This window comes from Coccidioides immitis (genome assembly GCF_000149335.2).
Source record: "Coccidioides immitis RS genomic scaffold supercont3.3, whole genome shotgun sequence".
NCBI classification, from domain to species: domain Eukaryota; kingdom Fungi; phylum Ascomycota; class Eurotiomycetes; order Onygenales; family Onygenaceae; genus Coccidioides; species Coccidioides immitis.
In genome coordinates, this window is record NW_004504308.1 from 452,289 (window position 1) to 469,356 (window position 17,068).

Here is a 17,068-nt window from a genome sequence, read left to right on the forward strand (position 1 = left end):
GGACATTGAATAGAATGGGGGTTAATGAATGCACTGATAGTCCAGAATGAAAAGGTATGGTCTCGCTTCCTCGACGGCATTCGCACCCGGCAGCAAACTTTCTCTTCTAAAAACACAAATCGGAATCGAGGGACAGGAAAAAAAAAAAAAAAAAAATTGTATGTATGTATTTGATAGCGCTCGAGTAACGAGTTAATCTGGGAGCGGGGTCGCACAACCATGACCACAGGGATCTTGTCTAGAAGCGAAAGAGGTTCTTTGCACGACTCTCGATCCAGACCAAAGTAACGAGACCCCGTCGGACAGTTCTCTTGCTCTCGAACTATCCGATTTGCGTGTAGTTCGTTGATTAGCTCGCTGGTTAACTCCCAGATGCTTGGGATGCCCGCCGTTCCGCTAAAACTAGCGACGCCGGTCGGGATTTGGATATCAGAGCTCGTTTCACCACAAAAAAAAAAAAAAAGAAAAAAGAAAAAAGAAAAAGAAAAAGAAAAAGAAAAGGAAAAGAGGGTCCCGAGAAAATCCCGGTGTCGGGAAATATCTGTGAATTGCATTTTTCTTTTTTCTTTTCATGTTCTTCGTGGTGTATGACAACACTCCTGTATTGGTTAGTCCACGGAGAGGATTTGCGGACACGAGCGCGTATCTCCCGCTGCCTCACGGAAAGCGCATCAGGTCATAAACGGTTAAAGACTGCTCTTCGTTGGCAAAGAGACCAACCAAGACATCATAGCCAGGTGACACTTAACGAGTCGGCTTTTGTGCAGTGGCTGCCTTGAAAGGACGAACCGGAGTTCGTCGAAATGCATTTGCCGAGCCAACAAGGATCAGGAGAGTTCCCCAGCAGCCTACGGAGTACTGCGTACACAAAGAAAGACGGACAGATGGAGAGAGAGAGAAAGAGAGAGATGAGTCTTAAGATGCGAGAGACGAGACGACCTGATTAGTTAGTTCTAATATCTCTGGGGGAGCAACTCTACTCGTTTCCGAATTGGGGCGAGTTTGCTTCGCAGCGGGCAGACGGGTGTTTTGTTTTCTTCTCTACGAAGTTGACCTATCGCAAATCGATGCCTGGCCCAAGGGGCTTTGGCCGTTTGAGCGACGGGCACATTTTTTCTTTTTTTTTCTTTTTTTTTTTGGAGGGAAAGGATTAAGGATCGCACGTACGGAGTACATACCCGTCATTGACTGCATAAGACTATAATGAATAATAATAACATACCTGTCACACGGCATGCCTACGTCGATGGTAGGTAGTCAGTTAGGAAGAGAAGCTTGGTTTAAGTTGCCTCACGCTGTCCATCAATACTAGTTCCATAACTACTTGAGGGGGGGAAGACATGGGTTGCGACGGAACGGCAAGACAATGACGGCGGGAGTGGCAGGCAACGAGGGGAGAGAGAGTTTCAACCTTTCAAAGGTGGTCGGACAGAGGCGTCGATGGAGGTCCCGAAGCGGCGAGCTGCGTCGACAGCCGTATCGCATGCCAGACGCACAGCTGAAGGGCTGCTGCACGTGCGGAATGGTGAAGGGCGACGGCGCTGTCACGACTCAGACCTGGATGGTGGCGGGAGACGAGGCGGGCGGACGAGGGCGTAGATTGGACAGGTCATGTTGTTTGGGTTCTTTGGCTTTTTTTGTTTCTCTTTTTTATGTTCTCTTCTCTTTTCTTTTTCTTTTTCTTTTCTTTTTCTATTCTTTTCTTTTTTTTCCAATTGAGTACTGTAAAACTAAGTTAGTTAAGTTAAACTATTAGAAGTGAATGAGTTGGTTCAACCGGCGGGAGAGTTGAACCCCTGCATGATTGGCACGCAGGTCGGGCTTCCATTCACACTCTGATACATACATGCCCGGACGATGCAGCCAACCCAGAGCGCGAAGAGCAGAAGGTTTTTCAGGCCCTTGGATTCTGATCAACAGCGGGCAGGGTTTGTCACTCCGCACAGCAGATCCCTGTCAAAACGTCAAGCGTGTGCTGCTGCTGCTGGCCTTTTCCCCATCGAGCGCAGATAGGCGGCCGCCCCCCGAAAATAACCCCACGGGCGGCGCGTTGCTGTCGGCATCCCAGAAGCAGCCAGCTGCACGGTTCAAGTTACGTAGTTTCTCTGTCTCTCCGTCTCTCTTTCTCCCTGGCCTGTCTAAGTGTCAATCCTGGCCTCACCAGCGGGTTGATGGGACCCCCCCCCCCCCTGTCGAAGAAGCTGTGAAGAAGGCCTGGGGAGCATGTTCTGCAAGCATTCCGCCATCACTCTCTCACTCACTGTTGTCCTGCTTCGCGTCCCGTCACCTTTACCAGTAGAGCAATTCCCAGTCCTTTCAGCCCCTCCTCTGTGATTCTTCACAGTTCTTCTCACACATTCTTCCTCTCTCTCTCTCTCTGTCTTCTCTCTCCATTTTTTTTCTCTTTTCCTCTCTTCCTCTCTCTCCCACCCCCTGCTTTACTCTTCTCTCTCCCACCTGAGCCATTTCCGCAGTAACATCCACATTGACTGCTTCTTCCCTGTCAGTCCTTTCTGTTGTTTCACCTTCACAGGCTCCACGCAGACAGTTCTCCAGCGCTCTTGGGTGCCAAATACTCACTCTATCTTCAGAACGCTTCCGGATCCCCTCTTCTCCTACTCCGGACCGCTGCCAGGGCCATCAGAACGTCTGCCCGTAGCCCCTCCAACCATAACAGACACGTCAACAGGTGAAGCTCACTTCACACTCCAAAACTAAAAGAAAAAGAAAGAGAAAAACTAAAAGAAAAAGAAAAAGAAAGAGAAAATCCTACCCTGCTCTACACTCTTGAGAGGCCAGCAAGGACAAGGACTCTGAAGGAGGTCCTGTCCCCTGTGATCCTGAATTCGCCCTTCCCCGCTGGTGTCTTTTTTTTTTGTTTCATTCCTCTTCACACCGGCCATTTTCTCCCCCTGTTATTCCCTCCAGGACAATCTCCCAGGACGCCTTCTTGGCCCCACTGCTAGATCGAGTGTCTCTTCCGCTTGGAAGTGCTTGGGTTGCGCTTTTCGTGACACGCTCATCCAGCCCTCCATCTACATCTGGTGAGCGGGTTGAGCGCGTCCCCAGTTCAGATAAAACCCGTCCTGCAAGACTGCCGGGCCACCGTACCCTCTGAGTTGGTTTTCCCGGATAGGTATGTTCCTCCTCCCGGGGAGCAAACTGTTTGGTGATGTGTTAATGCTTACGTGGTGAATGGGCGGCCAGGACCGACAGGCCGTGCTCGAGATTGGCTGGCTCCAGGGCCCAAGGCACCGCCTCGAATATCTGCTCTCCCCGTTTGGCGAATTTTCTGCTTCAAGCGGCCCTGGGTTTGTTTTTCTCCTCTGGAGGATAACCTGACCTGCCGACTACATCGATAGAACGTCGCCAAAAGGTCAGATCTCACGATCCCGGAGCGGGGACTGCCGAAAAGCAAACCCGCCCTTTGGCCGTTGGTCCCTGTTCGCTGTGCGTATCCGGCCCACGTCTCGCATCGATCAGTTACATTACGGGATGCAAAGCTGAGCGGGTCGAGCGGCAGAGAAAAGAAAAGATGGTCGACCACAGCGAGAGCGCTCTCGGCCGCGCTGCCAGCAACAACAACAACCTCCTCGCCGTCGCCGAGTCGCCTGCGCCCGAGACAGCGCCACGTGACGCCAGCAAGGTTGCCGACGGCGTGCCGAGCCCGCCGGCGCACGATCACCACCACCACCACCACAGCAGCAGCAGCGGCGGCAGCGAAGCCCGCGACCCGGACGGCACCAGCAACGCGAACGGGGCGCACGACGGCAGCCCAGAAGTCGACATCTCGGATTTCAGCAGCGACGCCAGCAGCACCCAGAGCCTCGACGACTACCCCGGTCTGACCCTGGGAGCCGAGTACGGTTCGAGCAATGACCTGTTATCCTTCCCCGAACAAGATGGTCAGCCGTTCGGCGAACTCGTCGAAGATCTCAGCCACTTCTACTACGCACCAACCATGGACTTCGTCTCCGATTTCGCCGACGGGCTGTCGTCCACCGCTTCCAACAATTCCTACCTCGACCCCGACGACCAGGACATGAACATACACGATCCCTTTTCTTTCGCGACAGCTGCCCCTTCTGACCCCACCACGCCTTCTTACGTGGCACCGCCCGACTTCGGTGACGGGCTGCAGTACGATGATATGGCTCTTGACAATGACGACGACCACGACGACCACGACGACCACGGCGACAACGACGAATACGCGTTCGCAGATCAGGGCTTCGGCGACGAGGTCAGTGATGGCTTACACAGCGCTCACCTCCGCTTTATCAGAGACGATGGCAGCCTGATCGAACGTTCCGACCTCTTTGGCTTTGCGCACGATAGACTCCCCTCAGCCATGTTCTTTGGAGCCGTCAACGACCCGAACGATTCTTGCGACGACCGGGATACCGACAAATTCTACGCCTCAGACGACGAGGTTTCTATGGGGGACGCCGCCATGGATTCGGAACCACCTGGGCGAGGCAGATCGACGGACACTCGCATACACCACAACGGAGCGATCGCCGAAGATCATCGGGTTGACCACGAGACGAGCGCGCATCCTGTACCCCTCGGTACGCCCCACCTACCCTCGCTCGATGCCGTCTACGCCCAACACAACGATGGTGAAGTTGATGGAGATTTCAATAATCAAGGTGGGCTATCAATGCATACCGAAAGTATGAAAGCCTCTTTCCTAAACTCTTCTGTTGCCGTGTCTTCCCGCACAATTGTACAAGCGCCGAGCCCTAGAAACATTCGACTCGCCGATGACCACCTATTCAACATGGAAGGCATCTCGCTGCATGTGCAGAAACTAGGCTTTAGTTTTGCAAACCGATTTTCTACCTTGGTTGGAACAAGAATCTCGCAGATTCTTGTCGCTGCTAAGCGCCACCTGGACAAAGGCTTTATACCCGGTGTTTTACATACTGATATCTTTGTCAACCAGCCGATAATCTCCTTTCTGTCTGGGTCGAGGGTTCTATATGCGTCCCCGCATAGCCCTGCCCGGTATAGAAAGCTTGTGCTGGCTCTTGTTTCATGCGAATCTTCCAGATTGGACACCGCTCTGAATGGAAGTGCACCCTTCATTCTCCCGCAGGCCCCAGCCCTGCCGCGATGCCATCCTGAAGAACAGTGCCCTTCGCAATGCGAAACAGCAAACAGCACTGGAGCGTCCTCATCTTCTACGAGGCCGGCACGTCCTCTTTTGACAGAAGAGCAGTATTATGACCTTCATCAACCTTCGGAGTACTCCATTTATTATATCCAGCCCGCCTTGATTCTGCAAACATTCGCAGATCAAGAACACATTGCTAGTTCATTACTCGCAGCACTCCTTGCACCCCCAGAAGGCGATATCTACATTGATGCTAATGGAAATCAATATCCAGCGTTCGAGCGGAACCTTACCGTCGATCAGTTCATAAGACAATGGTTCGTGCGATCCTGCATTCCTCGATACCATCTACGCGCGTTCAAAGAGCCCTTCGTTCCTATCTCGCCCGAAGCCGCAAATGTTCTAGATTGGGAACGCCCCGCGAAGATCTCACGGCCCGATTCATCAAGATTATACGATATTCAAGGAATCCCGTGGTCCACGACGTTGAAGGTGAAGAGATCAGATGCTCGAGCTCTGAGGGATAGGTTGTACACTTCGTATCACAACCTGAAATACACACCACATGGCGTGAGGATCTACACCTCCTTTTTTTAACTTTGTAAATTGCTTTCGAGGATTGACCGTCTATTTTAGTATTACAGAATGTTGCCAGAGAAGGAAGATTATTTCCGGCCAAAGACGATGTACACCAAATATAGAGCTTCCATGGCGCATTTCCAACTTCGGAACCTTATGTCCGTGACGGCATCGAACACCATACAGTATGCGTCTCACTCAAAAGTGTATTCTATAACTCCGTTTTACGGCGAGCAAAATTGCCTGATAAATCTCGCGGGCCCCGTTCCTTCGGCAACGTTCTTTGATTCTGTTAAGATATCGACGATGAGGGCGAAGCACGGGGTCACTGTTGTCGGCGGCTTCTCAGGCGAGTACGCTGTTAGAGGCGAAATCAATGACTTTGCAGTCATGGACGGCCGCGTTACCAGAGACCCCAACGGGATAACTAACCACATCGATATCATTAAACACCGGACGAGCAACAGCCCTCGAACCGTGATATCATCCAATGACGACCGCATCCGGATTCTCGACTGCGAGACGAATAGATTCGTGTCCATGCACAAGTTTGCTCGCGCGATCAACTGCACCGATACCTCGCCAGACGGTCGCCTACGTGTGATTATTGGCGACGCGCCGGATGCTTGGATCATCGACAGTGAGACGGGCAAACCGGTCCAGACCCTGATCGGCCATCGAGACTACGGGTTCGCATGCGCGTGGTCGCCGGATATGCTACACATCGCAACCAGCAACCAGGACAAGACCGTCAACATCTGGGATGCGCGCATGTGGCGAACTCTGCAGGTCATCGACTCCGACGTTGCTGGATATCGGTCTCTCCGCTTCTCACCCGTCGGCGGTGGGCCACGCACCCTGCTCATGTGTGAACCCGCGGATCGCATCGCCATCGTCAACGCGCAGACCTACCAGACGCGTCAAGTCCACGATTTCTTCGGCGAGATAGGCGGAGCGGATTACTCCCCGGACGGCAGTCGGATCTGGGTTGCCAACATGGACACCAAGTTCGGCGGATTCATGGAATTCGACCGTCGCGAGTGGGGGCAGGAGTTTGGAATCGGACACACGCGACGGCGACGCATCGAGGCTCAGGGTGATTTTTATTCTCCCGACCTGCCAAACGAATGGCTGCCCGAGGCGCGGCTCGACGATGACCCGCGGTGCGTACTGGGTTCAGGAGAGCGCAAGATACGGTTTCAAAAGCTGTTCAACGATACACAGTATGAGATGCTTGATCCTCTCTTGGGATAGAGGGGAGCATTTGATCCCAGTTTGAATAGGAGAGAAGTGACTTTGGGAAAAAAAAAAAGAGACGATTTGGTGATCCTTATTTGGGAACATCTTTGTTTGAGTAATTTTGTGACAACAGTCAAGAAGGCTTTTGCGTTTCCTGCATGGTTTTTCTACCCCCCCTTTTTTTTCCCTCTTTTCTTCCTTAATTTTTTTTTTTTTTTTTTTTTTTAATCTTGCATCCTTTGGGGAGTTTGCTTTCAATTTTATTTTCTTTACCTTTTTCCTTTGGGCACAACATCCATGGAAAATGAAAGTGGCGTTTGGAGTATGCTGAGCTGTAAAGCAGCCCAAAAGTTCCGCTTCTCAACTTCTATGCGTCTGTTTCACAATCTGCGATTAGCCTCTGCTGTTTTTAGTTAAGCGGTAACCTGACAGCTTTCGTCGCATGTTGGAGAGAAGATGCTTGATTCTCAGCCATTTTTTGATTTATTGTGAAAATGGCCTGGACTTGGAGACTCTTGTGTTGGGGTTGGAACTGCACTGCCCTCCTTGATTTTTTTTTGTTTCTCTACATGATTTTGAGTCTGGCAAAGTCGGTCTTTGTTTTTGTGTGTTCTTACATATTTCTTGAGCCTGCTGACTTGTTATTTTCTGTCTGCTGTCTTGTTTTGCATTTGCTCTTCTCTCTTTTTTCTTCTCTGAATCGATGTACGACCGCTTGTCAGTTTTTTCCCTGTTTTATATCTCTATGGCATTGCCTTTGCTTTGTTGCATTTCTAGCGCTGCTTGGCGGGTATGGTTGACGGACGGAGGACTCTCTACGCATTCGGTCGGTTTGGAGGGAGCATTTAAGTCGGTGACATGCAGTCGAGTCTGAACAGGATACACAGCGTCAACTTTGGCGAGACAGCAATGGATTTAAGGGACATGAGCTGCTCGTCTCCGCTCTCATTCCGCTCCTTGGACGGGCGGACAGACGGACAGATGGCTGTTGCGTGTTATAGTACCTATTTCTTTTCAATGCTTCTTCCTGTTTCTAACAGCCTTTTCAATTCATCCTGGAGTTTGGCGCAGAAGAAAAAAAAAAAAAAGGCGAATCACGATCACTGTGGGAACATGTTAGATTAACTAGATGTTAGAATACCGGAGGGCAAATGCAGTTCCTGTCGGAGTATCTCTCTCTCTCTCTCTCTCTATATATATATATATATATATGCAGCAGCGGGTTTTCGGCTGCCCCTCGCTATGACGCAGCTTGGCGATGATGAATGCCCCTCGGTCGCCCCCGCTCCTCAGCTGCAGCCACAACTCACCGCGTCCGCCGATGCTCCATATAAAGCGTCAACGCCAGAGGTAAAAGAACCGGCATCGCTCCATCATCCAGATCACCCGCATCTCACCCGTGAACCCCATTCCACCCAGCCAGCCACACAGACAGCACAGAAACCAAATGTCCAACTACTCCCGTCCACCCAACCCCGCCGAGTACGGCGGCGGCGGCTCTAGCGGTGCAAACTACTACGATCCCCGCGCAGACTTCTCCTCCCAGTCCCAGCCATACCAGCAGCAATCGCAGTACCAGGGCGGGTCCGGCGGCTACAACTACGATCCTGCCTTCAGCAACGCCGTCAAGCAGGCCAAATACCACAACTCCGGGCGCGAAGACGACGACGAGGATGACGAGGAGTCCGGATTCTTCAAGAAAGCTCTAAGCTTCATCAGCGAGCACAAGGATCGGTTTGGCCAGGAGGATATTGACGAGCAGCAGGTGGTGGGTGCTCATCAGGCGCTGTATGGTGGAGGACAGCAGCAGCAGCAGCAGCAGCAAGCTGAGAGGAAGCATGATGCGGATTTCTTGGGCAATGGCGCAGCGCTGCAGGCGTTGAAGATGTTTACGAGCGGCGAAGGCCAGCAGTCGCAAACCGGTGGTCATGATCAGAATAAGTTGATTGGGCTGGCGATGGCTCAGGCTGGAAAGCTGTGGGATCAGCAGAATCAGCAGGGGAACGTGGTATGAGTTTGACGGTTCTCTTTGGAGTTCCTTCTTTTTCTCTTTTTTTATTATTTTATTTTATTTTATTTTATTTTTTTTTTCCCTTTTTTTCTGGAGGGAAGTGATTAATTGATTAATTGGGGATAAAGGGGCTAACTACGTGGTGTGTTTTCTAGGCTACCGATAAGCAGTCCGTCATCAACTCAGCCGCCAAAATGGCGCTGAAGATGTACCTGAAGAACCAAGCTGGTGGCGGAGGAGGCGCCCTTGGAGGCCTTGGAGGACTGGGAGGCCTGGCCAGCGGCGTCAGCGGCGGCGGACAGTCAGGCGGTTCTGGACTGCTCGGCTTGGCGAAGAAGTTCCTCTGAAGCGAGGGAGCTGCAGCTATTTTTCTTCTGCTCTGTGTTTTTTTACGTATCGAATCGGCTAGGGGAGCCGTAGGCAACATATGTGATGTCTGACGTTTGAATTCATGAATTTCTGAAATATCATGGGAATGACCAACCATGGAGCGATCCTGTCCTCCTTCTCTCTTCTTGGGCACGATCCTGACTTTTTCAGAGGAGAATGTAGCCTTTGTCTGAAAAGGCTGTGGTTGCTCTTGTCATGGGCATAATCCATCGGCAGCTAAGCGCCATGTGCCTTCCTGAATACCCTGGATTTGCAGAGAGGATATGAACGCCATGAGAACAGTGTGTTTGACATAGGCTTCTGCAGCCAAGCTGGACACCACGCTGCCATGGCTGCTGTGAGAAATAACTACCCATTGCCGCGACAACGCAGTGAACCCTAGCTGCCCCTATCCTCCTTTTTCCAACTGAGAGAAGGCATCTTCCCTGGAATACTCTACAGAAGAGCAACGAAAGAAGCTGCAACCATGAAGGACCTTGGTTTCAACTGCCATGGTTACAAGCTACTTCCACCCGGATCGCAGCTGTCATGTTGTGGCCTCTCAATCAACGTTGCTCCCGCAGGGGATCCTCTGAGAGCAATATTCTCCTTTTCCTCCAACAATATCCATATCCACATAACCAGGAAAGCGTCGTTTTTCTGTTTTTTTCCCGTTATACTAAGGCGCCAGTCAAGAGATAAAGCAATGGAGTTCGACCACTCCCTTGACCGGGAGCGGGAGGACCTGGTAGAGGAATGGACGAAACTCCTGAACACCTGCAGAACCAGCATTCGCTCGTTGGCCGACGAGCACAGGGGCGAGCCAGGATGTCTCCTTATCTCACAGCACTGGGGGTCCAACAACGTCGGCGTCCGCCTGCACTGGGAGGACGGGCGCGAGGACTGGCTCATCCGCTTCTGTATCCCGACAAGGTGCAACCTGTCCGAAGGGAAGGTCGTGGCCGAAGTCGATACGCTGAAGCTGCTCGCGGAGAAGACCGAGATCCCGGTTCCGAAGGTCATCGCGTACGGGCGTGCGTCGGAGAATCCGACGGGATTGGGCGCGTTTATAATCATGACCTGGGTAGAGGGGACGAGGATGTCGGACTTGATAGGGAAACGGGTGCCCGTGGGGGAAGATATGTACGAGACCATCCTAGATCCTAATGTCGACAAACAGCTCCTTCGAAAGCTCTACGACGAGATTGCAGAAGTCATTCTTCAGCTATGGGCGGTAAACTTTGATAGAATCGGTACCGTAAGCTGGGACATGGACACGGAGGAATTTGATACCCTTACGCCGGCTTTTACGACATGCATCAATGACATGATGGTATATGGCAGGGTCCTCGCAGATGATCTCTACACTGATTCTTTCAAGTCGGCGCTCGATTTCTTCTCAAACACAGCAGGCCAATACGTCACCCATCTTATGCGGCAGCGCAACGCTGTTTATAATTCTCGAGACTGCCGCGAGAAATATGTCTGCCGCACTCTCTTCCATTCTACGGTTCCGTACTTCACCTACGACATAGATATCAACGGGCCATTCAAGCTATTTTGCGACGGTTTTCACCCCCGCAACATCTTCGTCGACCCAGAAACCCTCAAAATCACCGGGATAATCGACTGGGAGTTCACATACGCGGCTCCTCCCCAGTTTCTAGGAAGCGCTCCGGAATGGCTGCTGCTGAAGAACCCCTGCGACTGGGCCGACGACCACGGGCTATCTTCATTTCTAAAAACCTACCTCCCCAAGCTCGACCTATTCATCGAATCCATCGAGAAGCTAGAGCGCCAGCGGAACATGCCCATTGGAAACCGCGAATCCCTCTCTACGCGCATGCGCGCCTCGATGGATGAGCAGACGTTCTGGTTCAACATCGCCATACGCAACCCCTTCAGCCTTGACTCCATCTACTGGACCGTGCTAGATAACTGTGCCTTCGGACCGTCGTCGAAGACGGAGAGGGTCGCGCGGACAGCGAGCCAGGGAGGTCTGTACGAAGGCCTGGAGAGCGTTGTGGAGCTTAAGATAATGCAGCTCGAGGCTTATAATGAGGACCTTGGCCTTGAACCGGTCGGATACGAGGAGCGACAAGAGGATGAGAAGGAGGAATTCTGGTTGGAGTCTTCTGCGCGTTCCGGGAGCGCGCTGCTACCTGACATTCCAGAGTTGGGAAAGGTGGTGCTGGCGTTGGTTGCAGTGACTGCGGCTTTTATGCTGCATCGGCGGTTGGCGCTGGTATGGAAATGAAATAATGAACTACGGGGGTGGAGATTTGGGGAGTGAGCAGGTTGATATCATAGACTTCTTTTACATCTCATACCGACAGCGGGAAAAAAAGAAAAAGAGAAGACAGAATGGAGCATAATAGGTAAGACAGACACTAGAAGGACATAGGCCGAATTCTATGGAAGGCGGGGGAGGGAATTCAACACCGGGAGAGCTGGCCGCAGGCTCTCGTGTGCTGCGGATATTCTATGATGGTCAAATTATCCGGTGGGAGGGAACGGGTTCTTATTTACTTTAGTTCGTAAAAGTTCCAGGGATGTACATTCACACATGGAGGTGGAAAAAGCAAGGGAGAGGAAAAAGGAATTTCTAGAAAGTTTTTGAAAAAAAAAAAAAAAAGAAATACTCCTGGAGAGGCAAGACCAGAAAGTCTGTTTGTTCTTGTCTGACAAGACAAGAAAGCCGGGAATATGTTGGTTTTTTTTTTTTTTTTCATCACTTATTCTCCTCTCTCCTAATCAGACCATGGTATACTTTGGAAAAGGGAAAAAAAAACAAAATAGAACATTTACAACTCCGCTTATTCCGATGTTAATCCCCACGCAGGAAAAAAAAAAAAAAAAAAAAAAAAAAAAAGGAACGCAAGGCGGAAAAGGGAATCAAAAGGAGATAAAGACATTCACAATTACTCTGATCAAATTAGACGCTTCAGCCGAAAACGTTAATGCAGCCCCAGTTTTGCTCGACACCGAGTGGGCCGGGTTCCTTCCAGCGGTCATCACGGAAGGAGAAGAAGACAGAGTCGCTGCCAACAGCCTTGACGATGGATTTGATGGCGGTAACCTGCTCTGACTGACCAGAGATGGCCTTTCCGTTGTTACCACCACCGTTGGGCCAGCCAGTCTCGAGGTTGATGACCTTCTTGTTGCAGAGGCCGTGGAGGATGTCCATTTGGCCCTTGACGAATTTACCAGCATCAGCGGGGGAGACATCGGAGTTGAAGAACGGGTGGATGTTGGCGCCGAGAATGTCGATGACACCGCAAAGCTTGGAAGCATTGGCCTGCCAGATGTTGAGGGGCTCGGTGGTGGTGACTGGGCCGTTGTAGCCAGCCTTCTTGAAGGTGGCCTTGCAGGAACCGATGAAAGAAGCAAGGGAGGTGGCATCAGCGTGGCCCTGGAAGATGGCTTCGTTGCCGACGACGACGAGGTCAACCATGTTCCACTGGCCCCACTCGACGATATCGGTGACTTGCTTCTGGGCGCCCTCGATGCCGGTGTTGGAGATGAAGACGCCGATGATCATTCTGAGACCGTACTCCTTGCAAGCGTTGCCGATGTTCTTGAGGCCGTCACAGTCAGAGGAGTAGACGCGGACGGTCTTGAAACCCTTTTGCTTGATGATGGCAATGTCAGCCTTGACGTCACCGGCACCCTTGCACTGGCCGTCGTCGGTGTAAGGAGAGTAGGTCATGCCCCATTTCTCACCACCACCGATCTGAGGCGTCTTTGGCGGCTCAGGCTTGTCCTGCTTTGGTGGTGTTGGCTGCTCGGTCTTGGGTGGTTCAGCCTTGGGTGGCTCAACATCGGGGATCTCAACCTTGGGAGGGTCGACCTTGGGGGGTTCGATGCCGGTTGGGGTGGGGCAGACATAGACATAGTCGGTCTCGGTGACGGTGACGGTGGCTCCAGGCTGGGTGTAAGTTCCAGAAGTGATGATGGCCGGAGTTGGGTACACGATGACGGTGCTCTTGGAGACGGAGGTGGTAGAGGGGGCGATTGTGTAGGTTCCCTCAGTTGGGCAGACATAGGTGGTCTTCTCGATGACGCTGGTGAAGGTGCTTCCCTCGGGCTTGACGGTGGCGATCGGCACGGTGAGAGTGGCTGGCGAGTCAACAACGGTGGTGACGCCTCCATAGGTGTGTTCGCCTGGTGAGAGACCGGTGGTCGTGGCGGCGCAGACGGTGGTCTCCTTGGTCACGATGATGGTGGTTGGCTCAACGGTGTAGGTGCCAGGGGTTGGGTAGACGGTGACGATGGGAGTTGGGAGCGCCTCGGTGGGAGTCTGGACTGCCTCGGTAGGAGTGACGGACACGGTCACGGTGGTGTAGCTGGTGGAGCGGATGGTGGTGGTCTTCTCAGTGACGGGTTCCGGAACCACTATTGTCTCATGTTAGTCGGAACACGTCCAGAATGGCTCTTGTTGTTGTTCTGGTTGTTTTCTTTTTGGCATTGTTTCCGAAAACACGCTCAAAACAGAATGTTTTACAAACAACTTACAGGTTGGCTCTCCGGTCATGGTGATGGTCCTGACGGTGCAGCCGCAGGTCTGAGGGTTGCGGCGGTGGAGGACGGCATGGCCATGGCGATGGTGACGGGCTTCCGCCAGCCAAGGCAGAGCCCACGAGACCCGCCGCAGCGGTCAACAAAGCAACGCCCTTCATCTCTCCTCTCGAGAGCTATCCAAGCACGCGCGACGAACTAGATAACTCGACAGCAAATTGGGTACAATAAGGGCCCTTCTTGGGGGGGAGGGGAGGGGAAATGATCTTCCGTAAACAATTGGGATGGTGGTGAAAACCGTCCTAGCAAAGAATGCCCGCTGAAAGAGTGAAGCGGTGGTCAGTGATAACAGATTGAGAGAATGGAAGGGAGGGGATGGAAGATGGGGATCGTGAGCCCTGGGGAGAGGGGAGGATGAAGAAGAAGAAGAAGAAGAAGAAGAAGAAGAAGAAGAGGAAGAGAAAGAGAAAGAAGAGAAGGGGGCAAAGGGGGCTGTTTGCTTTGGGTTAGTGCAGCGGAACGGGAAGAGAACGGACGGCGTGACGGTCACAGTACCAGGAACACCCCGCCGGCACCCGCGCTGATTGGGCTGTGGCGGGCGCCGCACTGCTGCTCTGGGTTAGGCGGTAACCAGCGGGTGTTTCTGTGACATTAGTTACATACATACAGACATACAGACATACAATCCTGACTGGAGCCAGCTGGTTTTTGTTGCTTTTGCGCCCCCGGAAGGATTTCTCCTGGAAAACGTTGGGCGGCCCGTCAATCAAGTCTCCATCCAACTGACTCGCAGTCCGAGATGCAAAAAAAGTTGCAGGCGATGAAACAGATAGATACATTTCCTTTTTTTTTTATTATTTTTTATTCTTTATTATTTTTCTCCCTTTATTTTTCTATTATTGTGTGTTCCTCTTCTCTCCCTCTCTGATATCGTTGTAATTAATTTTTGTCAGCTGTCAGCACTGGGCGACAAACCAGCCCAGGAACCGGCCAATCAAACGCCCCTGCCGCACCTCAATCTTACGAGCTGCCCCACTCCCAGCTCGCCGTGTTTCAGGGGTGGGCGTGTACCGGTACCGTATCCCTGCCAGGCACACCACCCCAATACCGCCTGCTTACCGGGGCCTGAAACATCCTGGCTTGACTTCGATTGGAACGATGTGGGGAGAGAGAGAGATACACATCGATGGAGTATACTCTGCATGCAGGAACTGACTTGAGTGACTTCGAGGAGTGTTGTGAGAAATACTCCGCTGCATTGTACTCGGCTCTCCCTCTGGTCTTGGCTTGCGGTCCTTTCCGCACCCAAGTACCGCTATCCAGACTGCCTCCGCCACGCTGCACCAACCGCAAGCCCAACCGCTCCTTATTTTTTTATATTTATTTATTTATTTTTTCTTTTGATTTCCCCCTCCCCTGCATTGCACGTACTGGGACATACATATATTTGGGACAACCAAACTTGCTTCAGCGGAAAAATTCTTTTTTCATGCGTCATTTCCCACTAACCACCAATCAAGTCGTTGGGACCCGTGGTCTGTCCTGGCGCCGAGATAGTTAAACTGCTCGATGTACTCCGTACGGAGTACTCCGTACTCTCCGGGTACACTTAATTCCCCCTTCCGGTTTAGCGTTCTTGTTCGGGTATAGCGCGGGGCCTAGCTCGAGTACGGTATATAAGGGTGGTTCTCGCCTCTCTTTTCAGGCTTTGCGATCTTCCCACTCTTCCTCCCGCTTACCTTTCCTGCTTTCCATCTTTTCACCTCCTGCTCTGTTACAGCAATGCTCAGCAGCCTTGCCTTTGATCTCCACCTCTTGCTTTTCCCCTGTTGAATCAGTAGCAGCACTGCTGCCACCTGCAAACAATGTGGCTAATGAGTTCTGACACTGCCTGATCACTTCCACTCATTGCTCCAGGTTTCCTTAGCTGTATTCAGAAGGCCTGTGTGCTTTTCCTTTGCCCAGTGTTTTGCCCTCTCAGCAACTTTTGCGCTCTTGCTACCAGGAGGCGTGTGGGAATGGCAGCTAGTGCTCTGCGGGAAAAGACAACCCTCCCCCACTCTGACCTGTCGTTGTGTCGCTGTCCGTGGACCACACCGACACCGCCGGCGAGTCCGATTTGACAAAGGTTGTACCAGGAGTATACCACCTTCCAATCCCTGCAGCCAACAATGCAACCTTAGCACACTGATAATGCCGCAGTGCTGCAGCCTTTTCCCTTCTGATCTGCTGGATTGGGGCCGCCTATGAGGCAATCCTGGATACAACAGAAGGAGCCCTTATGTGCTGTTGTGACAGGCAGTTTCCATTGGCTCCTGGAGTTTACCATCATAGCAGCCATTGTGGTAGCTGGGAGATGATCCAGTCGCCCAATTTGCACATGCAAACCGCCAGACTGTGCGTTCTCTCTTACACCTCCATGGTAAAAAAGCCAATGGTGTCGAATGGGAACTAATGGACCAGCCCAACAGCCAACCACGGAGTTGTTTGTTTCCCACCTTGTTACTCTGCTGCCCTTCACATCCAGCACTGGCGCCTCAACCACTCCATTCCCACATTCCATGACCTTCTTCACAGTTCAGTGCAGCGCAGTACGGCGATCTCGATGGCAGCACAATCAGCAACCCGGTATGGAATCACACTTCCTGGTGAGCGGGCCCTTTTTTGTTGGACCTACTGAAGGGCATGTCCTGGCTCTTTGGTGGACCTGCACCTGCGTCCATTGGTTGTTTCAAAGTCACCAGAAACCCTTGCTGTGAGTGGGGGCTTTTGTGATTTCATGCGAGCAGCTAGTTGCAATTGCAGACCGGCTGCAGTTCATTTTGGGTATACTCTATCCACCAATCACAGTAATGCTCTAATGAAGGACCTTGGGCCCTTTTTGGTGGGAACGGCGCCTCCTGTACACCGGCAGCGGGCAGCAAGTACTCCACATGGTTTCCCCCGCAAGGGTGTGGTGGAGCGAGGGGTCTCCTTGAAGCTGATTTTCGCAGCCCGTGCGGGGGCGAAGAAATGGAAAAAGGGGGAAGGAAAGGGGGGGAGCCAGGGAGTGGCAAATGCTTCGCTCCAGTCAGGGAACCGACACAAGGTGGCGTGGCGCCGGTGTATGCCTGGATGAGCCTTAGCTGGATGGCCGTAGTTATTGCCAGGGTCAGAATGCTACGCCGCGTGCAGGTAGCCTCCTTTAGGAGCATTAGGGGTTGGAGGAACGGGTTGGGAAGAGAGTGGGGGGC

General features: G+C 52.2%; 6 protein-coding genes across 6 annotated transcripts; 3 read left to right on the forward strand and 3 right to left on the reverse strand.

Annotated features, from left to right (window-relative positions):
• Positions 1–3,535: 3,535 nt before the first annotated feature.
• CIMG_08764 (WD repeat protein) lies at positions 3,536–6,952 on the forward strand (the record flags this gene model as incomplete). Its single annotated transcript, XM_001241600.2, has 2 exons — positions 3,536–5,689; positions 5,756–6,952. The coding sequence occupies 2 exons, from the start codon at positions 3,536–3,538 to the stop codon at positions 6,950–6,952; spliced, it is 3,351 nt and encodes a 1,116-aa protein (XP_001241601.2).
• Positions 6,953–7,206: 254 nt separating this feature from the next.
• CIMG_13166 (uncharacterized protein) lies at positions 7,207–7,412 on the reverse strand (the record flags this gene model as incomplete). The annotated part of the gene is made up of 2 exons (XM_001241599.1): positions 7,207–7,312; positions 7,363–7,412. The coding sequence occupies 2 exons, from the start codon at positions 7,410–7,412 to the stop codon at positions 7,207–7,209; spliced, it is 156 nt and encodes a 51-aa protein (XP_001241600.1).
• A 603-nt stretch (positions 7,413–8,015) lies between these two features.
• CIMG_08762 (uncharacterized protein) lies at positions 8,016–9,701 on the forward strand. Its single transcript, XM_001241598.2, has 3 exons — positions 8,016–8,105; positions 8,157–8,945; positions 9,104–9,701. Exons 2-3 carry the CDS (start codon positions 8,385–8,387, stop codon positions 9,293–9,295), a joined length of 753 nt encoding a protein of 250 aa, XP_001241599.1. The 5' UTR covers positions 8,016–8,105; positions 8,157–8,384; the 3' UTR covers positions 9,296–9,701.
• Positions 9,702–10,023: 322 nt separating this feature from the next.
• On the forward strand, positions 10,024–11,574 carry CIMG_08761 (uncharacterized protein; the record flags this gene model as incomplete). The annotated part of the gene is made up of 1 exon (XM_001241597.1): positions 10,024–11,574. The coding sequence occupies one exon, from the start codon at positions 10,024–10,026 to the stop codon at positions 11,572–11,574; it is 1,551 nt and encodes a 516-aa protein (XP_001241598.1).
• A 604-nt stretch (positions 11,575–12,178) lies between these two features.
• CIMG_13167 (beta-glucosidase 5) lies at positions 12,179–13,851 on the reverse strand (the record flags this gene model as incomplete). The annotated part of the gene is made up of 2 exons (XM_001241596.2): positions 12,179–13,712; positions 13,833–13,851. 2 exons carry the CDS (start codon positions 13,849–13,851, stop codon positions 12,262–12,264), a joined length of 1,470 nt encoding a protein of 489 aa, XP_001241597.2. The 3' UTR covers positions 12,179–12,261.
• An 880-nt stretch (positions 13,852–14,731) lies between these two features.
• On the reverse strand, positions 14,732–16,398 carry CIMG_13168 (uncharacterized protein; the record flags this gene model as incomplete). Its single annotated transcript, XM_001241595.2, has 7 exons — positions 14,732–14,788; positions 14,860–14,960; positions 15,052–15,150; positions 15,345–15,443; positions 15,575–15,706; positions 15,902–16,079; positions 16,162–16,398. 7 exons carry the CDS (start codon positions 16,396–16,398, stop codon positions 14,732–14,734), a joined length of 903 nt encoding a protein of 300 aa, XP_001241596.2.
• Positions 16,399–17,068: the final 670 nt, after the last annotated feature.